The following is a 17,600-nucleotide window of genomic DNA, read 5'->3' on the forward strand; positions in this document are numbered from 1 at the left end:
TTTGCACAAGAAAATAATTGATAAGATGGGCGCCATCTTGTGCTATAAAACATTCCAAAAACATCGGTCGTAACATGTGCAGCCAGTAACTACTGCACAACCTGAAAACATTAACCTAAAATAAGTATGTTTACCAAAAAAATTAATGTATCTGAATATAAGGCGACCCCTTTGTTTCGAATTATAAATTATGGTAAAAAATGTCGTCTTATATTCGGGTAAATACGGTAACGTATCTTAATACTTACCGTATTTACCCATGTACCACCCACCCCCATGTATGACCCGCACCCCAAATTTTCAACATACTCTCTGGAAAAAAATTTTTTTCACTGTAATGTCTATTTACATGTGCCTGCATAAATAGGGAAAAAGAGTCTGTCATTGTAACAACAAAGTAAACTCTTTATAACTGCAGCACAGAATTTTACTAACACAAATGCATGAAATATTAAGAAAAAAAAAACCAGTAATATTCATTGTCAAAATAGTAGATCAATTTTGCTAAACAACAGACGTAAATTTGGTGAAATAAATTTTAAAATGTTTGTATGCAATAACCACAATCATCAACTGTTCAGTCCGTTGCAACATCCTGCAAATAAAAATAAAGCTCGTAGTGCCAAATAATTAAAAATAATGAGTGATGCCATAAAACCATTTTATTCAACGTAAAAAAACCCGTAGCAAAAACGTGAGTTGTACGCATAAAATGGCGCTGGTTGCCAGTTATAGTTAACTCGGTTTGTAAACAGAGCGCGCGCGTAGCAAGAAGTTTGCGAGCTATCGCTATCGATCTTCGACTACGTGCGCGCGCTCTATACCGAATGATGCCAACTGGCGCTGTTTACGTTTTATAGGTGGATTACAGCGACTCCCGACACGTTACGGATAAAGTTTAATACTTTTAAAAACGTCTTGAAAATACATCAGAATACGTCATATTACGATTATTTAAATTAGAAAGCGTTAATCTCAGAATAAACAGCGTAAATTGCAGGAAGCAGTTTATACGCACGTTGTAAACAACGGCAATTTATTGCATTGCATCATATGAGGTTAAAACGGGACCGAAATAAAATGGTGCAAATATCGGGAAAAAGTAAATAACGGTAACGTAAATAAGGGGTTTCGCTGTATTTTCATTGTAATAAATGCGTCCAGCATTCGGTAATGTACTATAAATCCAATTTTTTCAGTCTTCATTGTTGTCCAAAACCTCAAATTTCGTGTATGACCCGCACCCCGACTTTTGAATGTTGTTTTTCAGAAAAAATGTGCGGGTGGTACATGGGTAAATACGGTATTTCATCAAAATATTGTAATTTTGAGTATGATACATTTATATATTTTTGCCATAAAATAATTTGTAATAAGTGTGTGTAGAACAGAAATGCTTAGACAAACGAAAACTTCTCAGAAATAATTTGTGCATCTGAAAAAATTCTGTTAGTAATCAATAGAAAAAAAAATTTCAGTCTAAAATTTTTCTGTCCCCTTGGTTAATATATTTTGGTACAAATTTCATGCTAAATTAATGACATTCTTCAAACGTTAAGAGATTACACTTTGTGATTTGAAGTAAGTTTTGTTCAGATGCTGTTTAATTTCATGATTTTAGATGTATGTGTGACTGTTTGGTGTTATATGAAATGATGTATTGACATGTTTTTTTGTTATTTCAGTTTTTTTGTTTATCGCAATTCACTGTCAGATTGTGTCTCTACAAACTATTGATTACTCAGATCATTTAAGATCTGCCACTGATAGATATAGCAGGCTTTAATGTTTGAATTTATGATTTTTAAATTGTGTACAAAACTAATGCATGGAAATCTTAATATTGTGCACAATACAATTTTCAGCATTTGATTATGGCAGACTCTTTAACAAACAAACAACAATGATTTCATTTCCATACTACCTACGTATTTAAACTGATACCAAAGTTGTACCTTATGCTATACCCTATATAAATTACATTTAAAAAAAAAAAGCTAAATTTTGGCAGGTACTTAAGTACGTATTGGTTTTAGAGTTAGGACTTCCAATAGTTTGTTACAAGAACAGTGCTACCAATTATTACGGATTTTCAGTAATTATTACTGATTGAGACATCCCGGTATGGAATTACTGAATATATAAACATATTACGGATAATTAAAAACATAATGACATTTATGCAGCATGTGTATGGCAAAATAATTTTGATAAAATACTATTTGGTTTTATCCGATTCATATTATTATTTGCGATTCAAAATCAAATTTACCCACCAGGTTGCAATATCAAAAATATGTATCCTGGTACATACTTTAACTTTTTTTTTTTATAAATTATATTTCCTTTAGTTGTGTGTGATTTTTAAGTAAATAATGGATGGCTTAGCTCATTGCTGTCTAAGCTTTAGTTAGTATTAGGTGTAATTTTTATCGAGTGTGATGTACATGTGTTTTTATTGCATGCATAAATGTTAATTACTGATAGGCATGTCTGGAAGTATTAAAAATTATGTTTAGTAAAGACTTTTTTATTTTATCAAACATTTTTTTCAGCGAAATGTAAAATTGTTTGATAAATTTGGAATGCATAAAGAACAGTACTGAACCAATAGTGTGGTGTCGTGAAAATATTGAGGGTATAGAGTAAGATGGGGCAAAGCTCCGCACTCAAGGTTTAAATTGATATTCTGACTGTCCAAATAGCAGGAGGATGTTTTTCTCTACATTTCCGGAATACACACACATTAATGTTATTCAGTTATATTCACAACTGTAGGAAAACAAGTGCATTATTTCATAAGTTACAAGTATCGATAGATGTGCAAATCCGGATCTTTACCCCACTAGTGGGGCAAAGATCAGAATTGAGTGGGGCAAATACCCGCACCTTTCAACACAGCGATCAACACTTATTATCTACAGGAAAACATTATAATTATTATAATATGCTTATTGTAAAATATCACCACATTGGAAGTTGTAAACAGGAAATTACAAAATCACACAAAGAGTCCAAAAATCTAAATAGACAAAATAATTAATAAATTTGAAAATATTGCTTAAATATATATAAAACAATGTCAAATTTAAAAATAAAATTCTAACTTTCTTAAAATATATATTTAAATAGAAAATTAGGTACCTAAATATGTACAGTCGCGGTAGATGCCAAAAAAAATGCTAAAAATCTGAAAATACTTTTATTCTGTGCCCTTTCACTTCCTCTTTTCAAATCAACCGGCGGAGGTAAGAAATTCCAAATACTTTAGGAGATATCGAATTTTTAAATTTCATCATATGTAGAGTCGCGGTAGATGCCAGAAAAAATGATAAAAATCTGAAAATACTTTTATTCTGTGCTCTTTCACTTCCTCTTTTCAAATCAACCGGCGGAGGTAAGAAATTCCAAATACTTTAGGAGATATCGAATTTTTTAATTTTCATCACAATACCTGCGTAGTATGCGGCGATCACCATTGTTTCTTGTCATAGATAATAAGGTTTCTTGTTTACGAGTATCATGTTTCTTATTGGACAATTTTGTCACGTGACTGTTCCGTGATTGGCCAGTATTAAAATTAACCAATAGGTGATTATTTATTCCGTGATTGGTCAGTATTCAAATGAACCAATACGTGATTATTTATTCATTTACTGTTCAATACGATGTTTAATTAATCGGTCAACTTCTGCCGTGAACGACTACATCATTTCCTTATAGTGGCAAAGGAAATGTACCCGCCTCCAACTTAGGTGAGTTTTTAACGTTTCTAATTTTAAAGTATTATTTTTTTATTTGGATATTGTTGCGCAAGTAATAAGTAAAAAAAATTACGTGAGTTGTTAATGTACATCATTTGTCCGGGTTTTGTTAGGTCAGGTCAGTTACATTATAAATAATTTAAAACTAAAGAACCATTAAATTAAATTCACATTATTTTTAATGTCCGCTTAGTTTGAAAGTATTTATAATGTAACTGACCTGACCTAATCGACCATTTTATTTATTACGCATTCACTAACACACGTCAAAATAAAAAATGGCGACGTTCGAAGGGTTAAACGGGCGTTGTATTGCTAAATTAAAAAATTTGATATCTCATAAAGTATTTGGAATTTCTTATCTCCGCCGGTTGATTTGAAAAGAGGAAGTGAAAGAGCACAGAATAAAAGTGTTTTCGGATTTTTAGCATTTTTTTTGGCATCTACCGCGACTGTACATATTTACCGAAAATTAAAAATATTCTAGCTCTACAAATTTGAAATTAAATAAACCAATGAAAAGTTAAAGAAACCCAATGGCAATAGACTAACGATAGTAGACATAGTAGAAAGAAGATAACTTCAACTTACCCAATGTATGCAAAATATCATTTTTTCTCATTTATGCCTTGTCATAAAATAAAAAATTGAACAGATGCAGTAACAGCACTGACATAGTGAAGGGACAAATAGAACATTTATCTAGTAGTTTACAGACAGGTTCAATTCTGGAGCTTCATTGAAAAAAATCACACACAAAGTTTAATGTGTCCTCATATGCACTACAGTTTTCGTGCCACCATGCCTCACATGAAGTACACTGGATCCAGTCCTCGTTAGGTGGGTCTTCATACAATGCCTCACAGCCTGGGCACTGTATTTTGTCTGACTGAATGGCTGATTTTACTTGTTTAACACCTCCTTTCTTCACTCCAAATAGTTTTTTCCTTAGCTCGTCTTTATCAGCTATTTTTTCCCTCTTTCTTTCTGGATATTATTTCAGAATGTTTGCTTCTTTTATTCCGTTTTGTTTGCTCAGACCTCTTTGGCATTGGAAGGATTTCTTTTGGTGAAACTGGAGTTCTAGCTTTAGCACCTGAGCAACCTGGCTTGTTTATGTCTAAGACTATTGATGGTTCACATGTGTAGGGAGGAGTCACAGAATTAGGATCGTCCACATTAGGAACTGGCCTACGAATATCTTGAGTTTGACACGTTGACTGTTCTGAGTCAACTTATTTGTCCACTTGAGAAGATTCTGCTCTGTTATCTCCACGTTCTTCACTACAACGTTCACTATTTTGTGCGAAATCAGTGACACTAGAAGGAAGAAAGTCTTCGTCCGTGAATACATCAGAATTGATAGGCCAGATCACACATGTTCTAAAAGCATTTCCTGCTTTCTCTAATGTTGCACACATTTCATAAGCTTTACCGAACAATTCACAAAACTGGTAGGAAGTTATGTTTCTTCCAGGATGTATCACTAACCATTTGTTGCATTCATCAGCATAGAATAGTGGTCCGAAAAAGCTTCTGTCAAGTGGTTGCATTTTTTGGCTACTGTGGGGTGGAAGTGTCAGCAAATGTATGCTATGGTCACGGCAGAAGTTAATTGCTTCTAGCGACAAATGTCACAAATGATTATCCAGCAGAAGCAATACAGAATGATCAATGTCAGATCGCACCTTTTTCTGAAAGTGACGAAGCCATTGCATAAAAAGGCTACAATTTACATAACCCGAGTCAGAACACATTGCAATAGTTAGTAAAGTTAAATATGTGGATATTGCAATGAAAAAGAAAGGAATGCAATGACTATTTACATTGCCAAAACATTTTCCTCCAAAAGCCTAAACCCACAGTAAAATATTGATCATTAGAGAGGCTGAGACTTCAAATTAAAACATTATTTTAAACAATTTAATTTATGTAGGCCTATGTTAAGCATACACGGGCGAGGGGCAAAGATCCACATGAAACACGTAGTGCGGATCTTTACCCCGTCATTAGTTGCGGATGCTTGCCCCAGAGCGCAGTCTGGCCTGTGCGCGACTCCTGCTGCTAACTGTGTTTGACAATCTCTACTAATACCCATGCACAGAAACCACAAAGAAGCACACTTTCTTACTGTGGTTTCATAAATCCTTCCTGATCGTTGTTCCCGGCGACATACATTGTTTTGTATTGCTGCAAAATTACATCAGATTATAGTAAATTAGTTCTTACCTCATTATGTTCGCTAGGTGTTATACACTGGCACGACACACATGGCAATAAACGACTACAATGGCGACACTTTTCTTGACTGTGTCAATGTTGCCAACAGTTTTCATTTATATGAAATATTCCAAGATAGGACCTTTGCCCCACGTGGATTTTTGCCCCATCTTACTCTAGAGTTGAAAGCAATCTCAAGTGTAGAGTATCAAAATTATTCAGAGTGTCCACATTGTGGAGTTTCTGGGAAGATCAGGGAGAAGTCAGGGAAATAGGAATTGGTTAGGAGTAGTCAGGGAATTCACTGGAAAATACTCGAAAAGTCGGAAATTTCCCAGTGGTAGTATTTTGAGGAGAGAACTATCATGTACCGGTCTGTTTTTTATTCTTATTTTTTTATAATTTTGTTCCAAATAGTTATTATAAGTTAAAAGAAATAAAGACAATGTACAGTCAAACCTCTATCTATCGAACTCGCATGTATCGATTGTCCGTGTTTATCGTATACTTTCTACGGTCCCGGCAAAATTGCCATACAACTAAGGTTAAAAAAGTCCGCTTGTACCGATGTTCTAATTATCGTTTTGTCCGCATTGATCAGACAAAATATGTGGTCCCGTCACTATAAATTATAATAGATGATCGTTTAACTGTAAAGATTTTGCAGAAATAACCATTTCTTAGAAAGAAACCGTCATAAAAACAGTAATGATAGTATACAGAAGTAGTAAAAATTTCGAGCTTCAACAGCAGCATGTTATTTGGCCGTAAAGAAATGTGACAGTGTTTTACTATTTACGGAAAAAAATACAGTAAAACTCACGAGGTCCCACATGGTAGGTTTTTCCGTATAAAGCATTTAAATTGTCCGGGATCTCATCATTTACGTGTGATATAAAGTCCCGTTTAAAATTTTTCTGAACGTTCCTGCCTTAAATAGTAAGGCCGGGTTTATAGAAAATGCAAGAACGCAGGACGCGACAACCGCAAGAAATTCACAGTCGTTTATAAAAAACGCAAGGATGCCGGCCATCGCCAACGTCAAAAAATAAAATTTCAGGAATAAGTCATGATTATTTTTAAAATTTTTGACTTGTACTTATCGTACAGGCAGGAAAAATTTTGGATAAGCTGAACAAGAAATTCATCAGCTTCCTCCATTGCTCTGTATTCACTAGAAGAATGCCAGCCCAAAACATAAATAAAGAAACACAAGCGTAACGATTACAATCGCAGAGCCTTCTATATGCATTACATGACAGTTTCAGTTTTTCACATACTAAAGCAACCAGTATAGAAGGCCGAAACGCAAGGAGAAAACGCAAGAAGTAGAAAGTTGAACAACTTCTGCGTTGCGTTCTTGCGTTATTGCGTGTCTTGCGTTTTTTATAAACGTGCTGGTAGAAGAGTTAAGGTTGGACTTTTACCGTAGTTGCGTTTCTGCATTCTTGCGTTTTCTATAAACCCGGCCTAATGGCGCACGTAAATATGAAGAAAAGACAAATGAACAACAACTTACGAAGAAATATGGATGTTGTACCATAACTACAGTACAAACCCAATAGTTATCTTTAGATAATTACCATAAAAAGAACTAAAGATTCTTTGTAGATACCATAATTACTACAGAAGCTTGATAGCTACTTCATTTGCACTATAGTTACTGTAACAACCGAGATGAATATTTACCGTGATGGTAATGTATTTATTTATGACATATTAAAATTAAAGAACATTATTAAAAAAAAAAGGATGTTAAATTTTGATATGTACGGTTGGCACATGTTGCGAAGAAATAATACGATCTGAAAGAATGCAGTACTACTATGAAAAGTGAAGAGGGTACTCGTGGATTTTTAGGTTATGGCAGTCTCTTTCATTTTCCAGTAATATCGGCCGAAAATTAACAAGCGTATTGGAAGTGATTCAACTAATATTGGCAAAATAGGCTTCTTCAGTACAGCTCTACATTTGATGACATGAGTAAACATATTTCAGACTTCGGGATATTGAAAAATACTTTAATTTCCATGTAGGTTTATTGTGCATACATTTTTTTGCAAGTGTAAATTGAATTAAGTAAAATGCTTCCAATTTTTATTTTTTTTCAATTGATTAAACTTTAATGACTAGTAACTGATATATTTCTGACACAAATTTTGAGGTTGAAATATTTTTTCAAAATCTAAGAGTGAAGTCCACATCTATTGAATGTCCGCATCTACTGAATTTTTTTGTTGGTCCCCTGAAAAACGATTGATAGAGGTTTGACTGTAGTTACAACTAAGCCAGCTATGATAATAGTGGATGCTGTATTTTATTTATTTATTTCTTTGAGAAAATGGCAAAAAGGTTGGAATTATTTTTAAAAAAATTAATAGAAACTTTATTGCAGGGTTGTTTGTACATTGTGTATTTGGTATCATCCCAATTTCAATTAGCATTGAGTACAGACACCGCACTGACCCAGTTAGGTGCTGAGGTGACAGTGCTGCTCCACACGCACTCTGTTGCAGGATGGATCGAGACGCCGGCCGTGCATCTCCGAGGTGGAGGGCCACGTCTACAAGGTCGCTCGCAGCTCCGAGGAAGGAGACGACTCTGATGATTCCAGCCACCAGTATGAGATTGTGACAATGGACGCAGTGGTACGCATTCCCCTTCTTGCGAGATGAAATCTGAAACACTCGTTTGTGGCTCTAAAGTTCCTGTAATCATTCCTGCTTATGATTCATTTCTGCTATATAATGCTGTTTTGCATTTTTACCATTTTCTTGATGATAGAGAGGACTAAATTTTTTGTGTACAAATTAAATTTTTTTCCTTATACAGTAGAATCCCGCTGATGCGACCCCTCACGGTTTCCGGAAAATCGGACTTATAAACGGAATGGTCGCAATAGAGAATTCGGGCCAATTTTACCCCCCCCCCCCCCCCCCCCGCCCCCCCCCCCCCCCTTCCTTCCACCACACAAATTATAAAGTGAATTTGCGTCACGCGAGTTCGGCTATGCTAGCCGGCTGGTTGTTATTTTGGTTCAAAACGTGGCAAAGGAACTTGTGTGGATCAGGTAGAAAACATTCGGCTATAAACGTAAGATATAAGAACTTTGCTATCCTGAAATGCTGTGACATGTTTTTGGAGTAGATAATCACAGCGACAGACCGACAGGATGCGCTTCCGCCCTTGCCGTCAGCGATGTTTATTTTGACAGCTCGAGCAATTATCTTTTCCACGTCCCTTCACAGCGTAAAAAAAAAAAAAAAAACACGTGTGGACGGGTAAGGCTGGGTTCACAATTGAAAAAATAACAGTAACAGTAACAGTAGGTCGTGTGCATAGGATATGAACGCCATGTTTCCTAACCTAACGATTCACAATAGCAGAAAGTTGGTCGTGTGCATGGGAGCGAGGTCGTGCGCATAGGAGTGAAATGAATATATTTTATTTCGGTCGCGTATGCATGGCACAACAGCCAATGAGAGAAGAGCAGGGTGTTTTTTTGGCTGGACTAGAAATATGTTTATATTTACTAACCATATTGTGGTAAGAAAATGTCGAGATAATAATAGTATTATCGTTATTTTGAAAGTTAATATGTTTATTTACTAACAGTGCTAACAGATGTCGCATAGTTCACGAAATTTCATTGGCTGAAATTAACAGTAAGAATTCAATTGTGAACCGATTTCGCAGTTCGCACAGGTCGTGTGCACAGGTTGTGTGCACTCGCTTAATTTTTTTAATTGTGAACCCAGCCTAAGTGAGGGGAAGGAGAGCGGAACTGCTTGCTGCGCACGCATCTACTCGCCAGTCGCCACCGTGCGTATGTGCGCGCGTGTGTGTGTGTGAGGCTGGCGACCAGCAGCATCGTTAGCTAGCGAGAGTGTGACGGTAAATGTCGACCTTGACCACTTCCGCTTACTGCAGGGCTCGCTCTCTTTTATCTCTGTCTCCTCCTCCCACAAACATATTGGCTGGCAGGTCTCGCCCTCTTCACCTTCTTTATCTTATCTCTCACGCACACTTGAAGCACCTAATACGTCGCGCCCCTCAAATTTTTCAATTTCAAATTGCTGCCTTCTTTCTCTACTGCATTTATAATTTCTTCTCTCTTTTTAAGAATCGTGAAGAGAGTAGACTTCGGAATGCCATATTTCTGTGCTATCTTCGTCTTGGAAATTGTCTTCTTATCCACTTGCTGGATAATCTCATAATTTTTCATTAGCGACAAACTGGCTTGCTTTATACTCATTTTCACGAATCCACGAGTCCGTGTAAATTGAAAAACGAGTCACAATCGTCAAACGGGACCGAGACCGGGACGGCAATAGACGCGCGCGTAGATGCTATCAGGTGATGCGCGCAGTTTACCGGTATTGGCTAGCGTGGACAGTCTAGAGGGGTGGTATCTTTTTTAGCCGTCTTTTGTCTGCCTGCTTACAGTACAGCGCTCGCCAAGATAAACGTGAACACACAGCGCCCAACAAAGTGTAACAGACTTGTTTTTCAGCTGATTTTACTCAAATTTTCGACTTTCTCTGCTCAAATTTTTCACGGGTTCTCAAAAAATGGTCGTATAAACGGAATGGACGCATCAGAGGGGGGTCGCATCGGCGGGATTCTACTGTATAACTACATGATTTTAACCGTAAAACATTATGCAAATTATGCAAATTTTTTTACTGTGTACAATTTAATGCGCACTGTGTTAAATAGTCTCTCAATTACTACATAAAAAACACAATGGTTATTGAAATTCGAGGATTTGTGAAAAAAATCTACCTGTTTCTTATTTAGTGCTTTCATAAAAATGATTTGTAAAAGGTTTTATTTTAATTTTTTATTTTATTTAAAAAAAGCTTTGAGGGTGAAGATACATATTTAACAAATTGCAACACAAATACTCTAGTAATGCTCAGTTTTTGGTGCTGCTTATGTTAACAAATTGGAAGAGTACAAAAGTCTCTAAATTTTTCCTGATAATAATTTAGCATATAACCAACATGAAAAAGAAAAGACTTTTGTTTAGGATGAGACTTGTTAATATGTCTTCTATGATCAGTTGGTAAAATGAGTGATCCTTCAACCATTTACGAGTTCAGGAATTTCAGATGGTTTAAATTTTGTTTTGTATAAATTTTTAAATAAGTAGAACTAAGGAATATTTATCCTAAATTTAAAACCCTTAATTTTTACTCTTTTCTTCTATGTATAGCATTTACAGTCAAACCTCGATTCTACGTACACTCACGGTTCTCCAAAATTTGTCTGTACGGCCGAGTTGTACGTACGAACCATTGAGGCCAAATTACGTCCATTTGTGGCTTCTCCGCCCCCCCCCCCCCCCCCAAATCCTTTTCCCCACCGCTGCCACGGGAAATGAATTGCCGTTGCCGTGTCTATACACGCCATGTACATGTGCCTTTAGCAAACAAGTAAATTTTTTACATGTACATATGTTTATTATGCTGGTGTATTTTCGATCGAAAAAATATCCTATTCATGCAGAAACAACACTTGAGCTAATCAAACATAAAAATATAAAAAAGACTCAACACTATGTTTAAGCCAAATATACAGCATACGAAGGCAGTATCGTACGCTGTGTTTTTACATTTTTGATATTTTATATCAATGAAATAATAATAATTAACTAGGCATGAGGCGACCGAATCCAATATCCGCCGAATCCGCCGAATCCTAGGGATTCGAAGGTTCGGCGGGTCTGATACAGGATTCGTCAAAGGATTCGGTTTTTTACTATTTACGGGAAAAAAATACAGTAAAACTCGCTTACGAGGTCCCGCATGGTAGGTTTTTCCGTATAAAGCGTTTAAATTGCCCGAGGTCTCATCATTTACGCCATTAAATGTGTGATATAATGTCCGTTAACATTTTTTTTGAAACTTCCTGTCTCAAATAATGGCCCACGTAAATATGAAGAAAGGACAAATGAACAACATACGAAGAAATATGGATTATGTACCATAACTACAGTACAAACCCAATAGTTATTTTAAGATAATTACCATAAAAAGAACTAAAGATTCTTTGTAGAATACCATAATTACTACAGAAGCATGATAGCTACCATATTTGCACTATAGTTACCGTAACAACAGATGTATATTTACCGTGATAGTAATGTATTATTTATTTATGACATATTAAATTAAAGAACAATGTTGGAAAAAAAAGGATGTTAAACTTTGATATGTACGGTTGGCACATGTTGCTAAGAAATAATGCGATCTGAAAGAATGCAGTACTACTACGAAAAGTGAAAATGGTAGTTGTGGATTTTTAGGTTATGGCAGTCTCTTTCGTTTTTCAGTAATATCGGCCGAAAATTAACGAGCGTACTGTATCGGAAGTCGGCAGAAATGCCGATTCAACTAAATATTGGCAAAATCGGCTTCTTCAATACAGCTCTACATTTAATGACATGAGTAAACATATTTCAGACTTCAGGATATTGAAAAAGACTTTAATTTCCATGTAGGTTTATTGTGTGTATGTTTTTTTGCAAGTGTAAATTGAATGAAGTAAAATGCTTGGTAAATATGTACAGTCGTGGTAGATGCCAAAAAAAATGCTAAAAATACTTTTATTCTGTGCCCTTTCACTTCCTCTTTACAAATCAACCGGCGGAGGTAAGAAATTCCAAATACTTTAGGAGATATCGAATTTTTAAATTTCATCATATGTAGAGTCGCGGTAGATGCCAAAAAAAATGCTAAAAATCTGAAAATACTTTTATTCTGTGCTCTTTCACTTCCTCTTTTCAAATCAACCGGCGGAGGTAAGAAATTCCAAATACTTTAGGAGATATCGAATTTTTTAATTTTCATCACAATACCTGCGTAGTGTGCGGCGATGACCATTGTTTCTTGTCATAGATAATAAGGTTTCTTGTTTACGAGTATCATGTTTCTTATTGGACAATTTTGTCACGTGACTGTTCCGTGATTGGCCAATATTCAAATTAACCAATAGGTGATTATTTATTCCGTAATTGGTCAGTATTCAAATGAACCAATACGTGATTATTTATTCATTTATTGTTCAATACGATGTTTAATTAATTGGTCAACTTCTGCCGTGAACGACTACATCATTTCCTTATAGTGGCAAAGGAAATGTACCCGCCTCCAACTTAGGTGAGTTTTTAACGTTTCTAATTTTAAAGTATTATTTTTTTATTTGGATATTGTTGCGCAAGTAATAAGTAAAAAAAAATTACGTGAGTTGTTAATGTTCATCATTTGTCCGGGTTTTGTTAGGTCAGGTCAGTTACATTATAAATAATTTAAAACTAAAGAACCATTCAATTAAAATCACATTAGTATTTTTAATGTCCGCTTAGTTTGAAAGTATTTATAATGTAACTGACCTGACCTAATCGACCATTTTATTTATTACGCATTCACTAACACACGTCAAAATAAAAAATGGCGACGTTCGAACGGGTTAAACGGGCGTTGTATTGCTAAATTAAAAAATTTGATATCTCATAAAGTATTTGGAATTTCTTATCTCCGCCGGTTGATTTGAAAAGAGGAAGTGAATGAGCATAGAATAAAAGTATTTTCGGATTGTTAGCATATTTTTCCGCATGAATACGCAGGTATTGTGATGAAAATAATAAATTCGATATCTCCGAAAGTAGTTGGAATTTCTTATCTCCGCCGGTTGATTTGAAAAGAGGAAGTGAAAGAGCACAGAATAAAAGTGTTTTCGGATTTTTAGCATTTTTTTTGGCATCTACCGTGACTGTACATATTTACCAAATGCTTTTATTTTTATTACTTTCAATTGATTAAACTTTAATGACCAGTTACAGATATTTATGACACTAATTTTGAGGTTAAGCAATTTTACTAAAGCATTCCAGCCAAGCAGGTTGCCAGCGAGAGACGCTTCTCTTTTGCTGGAAACTATCTCCAATCGTAGAGCTAATTTAACTCCTGAACGTGCAGAACAAATTATTGTTCTGCATGATAGATTAAAGAACAGAATTTAATACTCTGTGACAATCTCTCTCAGAATTATTGTGCTGAAAAGTGGAAATGTTGAAACAACATGATTTTTGGTGCTAAGTTTGTTGAAGCTCAGTAAGGACTCCAGAAAAATTGACAAGGGTGAAATTTTTCCAAAGATATGTTACATTTACACAAACATATACTTGGTTATGTTAGTTGGATGATATCAGTTACTAATTAACCAATGGAAACAGGTAAGATTCAATGGAAAAAAATGTTATTTTTTTTATGGCAGTGCAAAATGTAAACACACTCTGTAAATAGTTACCCAAAATTAATAAGCCCACTTCATTTTAATACTTTATTCAAACATCATACTAAGTTTAAGATAAAAATAATTTCCCAAAAGTGTAACTGTACACAAAAGCTCGAGCTAGGCTCGAAGTAAAATTCTTAGACTCGCAGACCTCTAGCCTAGCTTATTTATAGAAAAAATCCTAACCGCTAATCTGTACTAAAACTGAAATATCTCAAGAAAAATTTTTTGTCTTTATATGCACTTATACCAGAAATGTACCAAACTACATGTGATAAAGTCAAGGGACTTTTAGTGCAAGCAGAATACATCTCACTTACATTAGATATGTGGACATCATCTATTAAAAGATTCGGGTTTGGGTTCGAGATTCGGCAATTCCAGTCAAGGATTTGAGTTAGGATTCGGATTCGAGGAAATCAGGATTCGCCCCATCCCTATAATTAACACATAACATATTTGCTTAAATAAAAAAATTACAGTGGGTTCTTTATAAATGTAGATAAGATTAGCTAGTAGTCCTAAAAACATCATGAAAAACGTAACGTTTATAGGCTGCAATGAGCATTTGAAATCGCAAAATATATATATTTTATAGAAAAGTTTATTTTATTTAGTATTTTTCCATAAGCGTAATAGCTTTTCTCTTGCTTCCGCTCACGATGTATGAAATGCATGTCCAAAAAGTAGCGAAGGTCTTCAAAAACCGAAGCAAAATAAACCTAAGTAATAAAACAAAAAATCTAAATCCAGGTGAAATTCGTTGCCAAGTCAAGAAAAAGAAATCCAAAGTAATCCAACCAAAATCTAAATCGTAGTCAGTTAAGAGTAGCAATAAGTCCGAGTAATTATAGCACGAGACGATCTAAAATACACGAGGGAAAAAAATAAACTCACGAATGTATGAACGTAACGGTAATATTACGTGACTGCTTGTAAGTTCTGTTACTGTATTTATTTCATAACTTAGCCGAAATACTGGTACGTATGAGATATAATCTTCACAAAATAAAATGAACGGTGTCTTGTAACTGTTTTATACGTATTTTATAATTTAAGAAGTATTACACAGTTGATGCATATTTTTTAAACTAACCATTTATTTCTGGGAATTGCAAATAATTAATCATTGGTATCAAGACATCAAGATGAACGTAAACTTGAACACGTCACGGCAGCGAGAAAACTCTGCGTGTACCAATAAACTGGTATTAGAACTGGACAAAACTGGAACACGGGCGGTGGAGCTTTTATTTTTTTCCACTAAGCTCGCGTCTATTGGCTGGCTGCTGATGGAAGGTCATGAGTCTGGGCGGAGCGTTGAGTGAGTTATACTGCGCATGCGCAGCTCAGAGAACAGAGAGAGCCAGCCGGCGGCTACGCCACGCCGTAACAACAGCTGACCGAGTACAATGACCTTTCTCCGAGTACGGCGCGCTATTGACGGTAAATTTCCATCAGTTTGCGGCTTTTTTTTATTTTTTACCGTGATGCAATGTGTATGTAGCCCATATTTATTATAAACGCTGCATGTTACAACTGTATTTTATTAATTTTAATAAACTTTAACGTATTTCTTACACTTTTCATATTTTTTAACTTTTTTTTTTAATTTTTTGCCTAATTTTTCACGGTTTCTGAAATCTGTACGTACGACCGAGGTGTATGTATGAACTGGGGGCCGTACGAGCGAGGTGTGACTGTACGTGAATGTGCAGTTAGTATATTTCATTAATTTTTTTTTATAAATCATATATGAACGAAAAATTTATTCCTGTATCTTTTAGTGAATTATTAACGGAAACAAATGGAAACAAACCTAATTTATAATCCTGTGTATAAAGAAATAATTTTTGTGACATGGTAGTTTTGAAACTTTTTTCAGTAGTTTTTAATTGTGGCATGTAACTGAATATTATAATTTATTGAAGATGCTGATCTGTGTACTCTTTACAGTAGCTTGTGAAAGGCTGGTGAGCAGTGGTAGCTAATGAATCTAGAAGCTGAGGCAAGCATTAGGGGACGGAGTAGTTAGCCGATGTGCGGGTGTTGGAAAGGGCGAGCAACTCGAACGTGTGTGCAGGAGGCAGCCTCGCGCCAGTCGGAGTCCCCCGGTCCGAGCCCCCCCAAGAGGAAGCGGGGCAGGCCGCGCGCGCGTGTGCAGACGGTGGTGCCACCCACGAGCGAGATCCTCTACAACGTGCTGGTGAAGACGGATATCTTCCGCTCCACGCTGCCCCCCAACTGGCACCGCTTGGTGCACGTGGCGGGCGCTAACGGCTGCGTCATATTCGCCTGCTACGAGTCGCAGCGGCGGGAGGGCTGCCTGCCCGCGTGCGTGCGCGAGGTGCTGGTGGACCGGGCGTGCCGGGCGCACTGCTTCGTGGGCGGGCTGCGCCTCGAGCCGCGGGCGTTCGCCATCGACGACGACGTCGCCACGCTGGAGGACGTGGTGCGGCTGGTGGCGGCGGTGGACGGCCTGCGGCTGTGCCGGGGGGCCTTCCGCGCGGGCGAGGTCGCGGGCGGCGTGGTGCCCGGCGCGCGCCTGGACCCGGACCTGGCGTGGCGCGCCGACGACTGCCCGCAGATCCTGCAGGCGTGCCGCACCTGCGAGGCCTGCTGCCGCACGCGTAAGGCGCTCCTGCACGAGGTGCGCCGGGCGAGGCAGGAGGCGCTCGAGGAGGAGGGCGACGGCTCGTACGCCTCGCAGCACTTCCTGCTTGACGCTGACCAGGCAGGAGAGTCTGCGGATTTGCAGCAGTAGCATTGTTGCTGTTGAAGCAGGCGCACCTGATGGCTGGATGTACGTTCTTGACCATCATTTCAGCGTGTCATGTTGTGTATTGTTTACAAAAATACTATTTTTACATTAAAAGTTATTACTGAATTTACTGCCGTTGTCTTCAATTCCTCTAATTACCTAAATAAAATGTTTACTAGAGCATGTAAGCTTTGTTCATTTTAGTTGTGAAATGATTGTGCTTATGAGTTCATACCTTGCATGTTCTTATCACATTTATACCCTTAATTTCGTCACTGCTGTAAGTATTTATATTTTACACTGTATATGGTGGTTAATACTATGGCTGTTCTGATACAGATACACCTGGTGTCAGATGTCTGCCAATATGTAGTTCACTGCTCGTACAAGGTTTGTGCACAGGTATCAAGAAAATTATTATGTCCACAGCTTTGATTTTTCATAATTCAAGGGAGTACTGCTAATCCGAATCTTGCTAATCCAAAAATCCAGATAATCTAAATGAGTTTAGGACAAAAATAAATATTTAATAAAATTTATTTTTTTATAATTTA

General features: G+C 36.6%; 1 protein-coding gene across 13 annotated transcripts in view; it reads left to right on the plus strand.

The window, feature by feature from the left end:
- Positions 1 to 17,176, plus strand: part of LOC134540419 (uncharacterized) — a 49,554-nt gene extending 32,378 nt beyond the window's left edge. For all 13 annotated transcript variants that reach the window (XM_063383159.1, XM_063383149.1, XM_063383150.1 and 10 more), the window contains 2 exons: positions 8,501 to 8,632; positions 16,369 to 17,176. In XM_063383159.1, the coding sequence (XP_063239229.1) occupies positions 8,501 to 8,632; positions 16,369 to 17,049 (813 nt within the window). In that variant the 3' untranslated portion in view covers positions 17,050 to 17,176. The remainder of the gene's footprint in view (positions 1 to 8,500; positions 8,633 to 16,368) is intronic.
- Positions 17,177 to 17,600: the final 424 nt, after the last annotated feature.

Source organism: Bacillus rossius, chromosome 16, assembly GCF_032445375.1.
Source record: "Bacillus rossius redtenbacheri isolate Brsri chromosome 16, Brsri_v3, whole genome shotgun sequence".
NCBI classification, from domain to species: Eukaryota; Metazoa; Arthropoda; class Insecta; order Phasmatodea; family Bacillidae; genus Bacillus; species Bacillus rossius.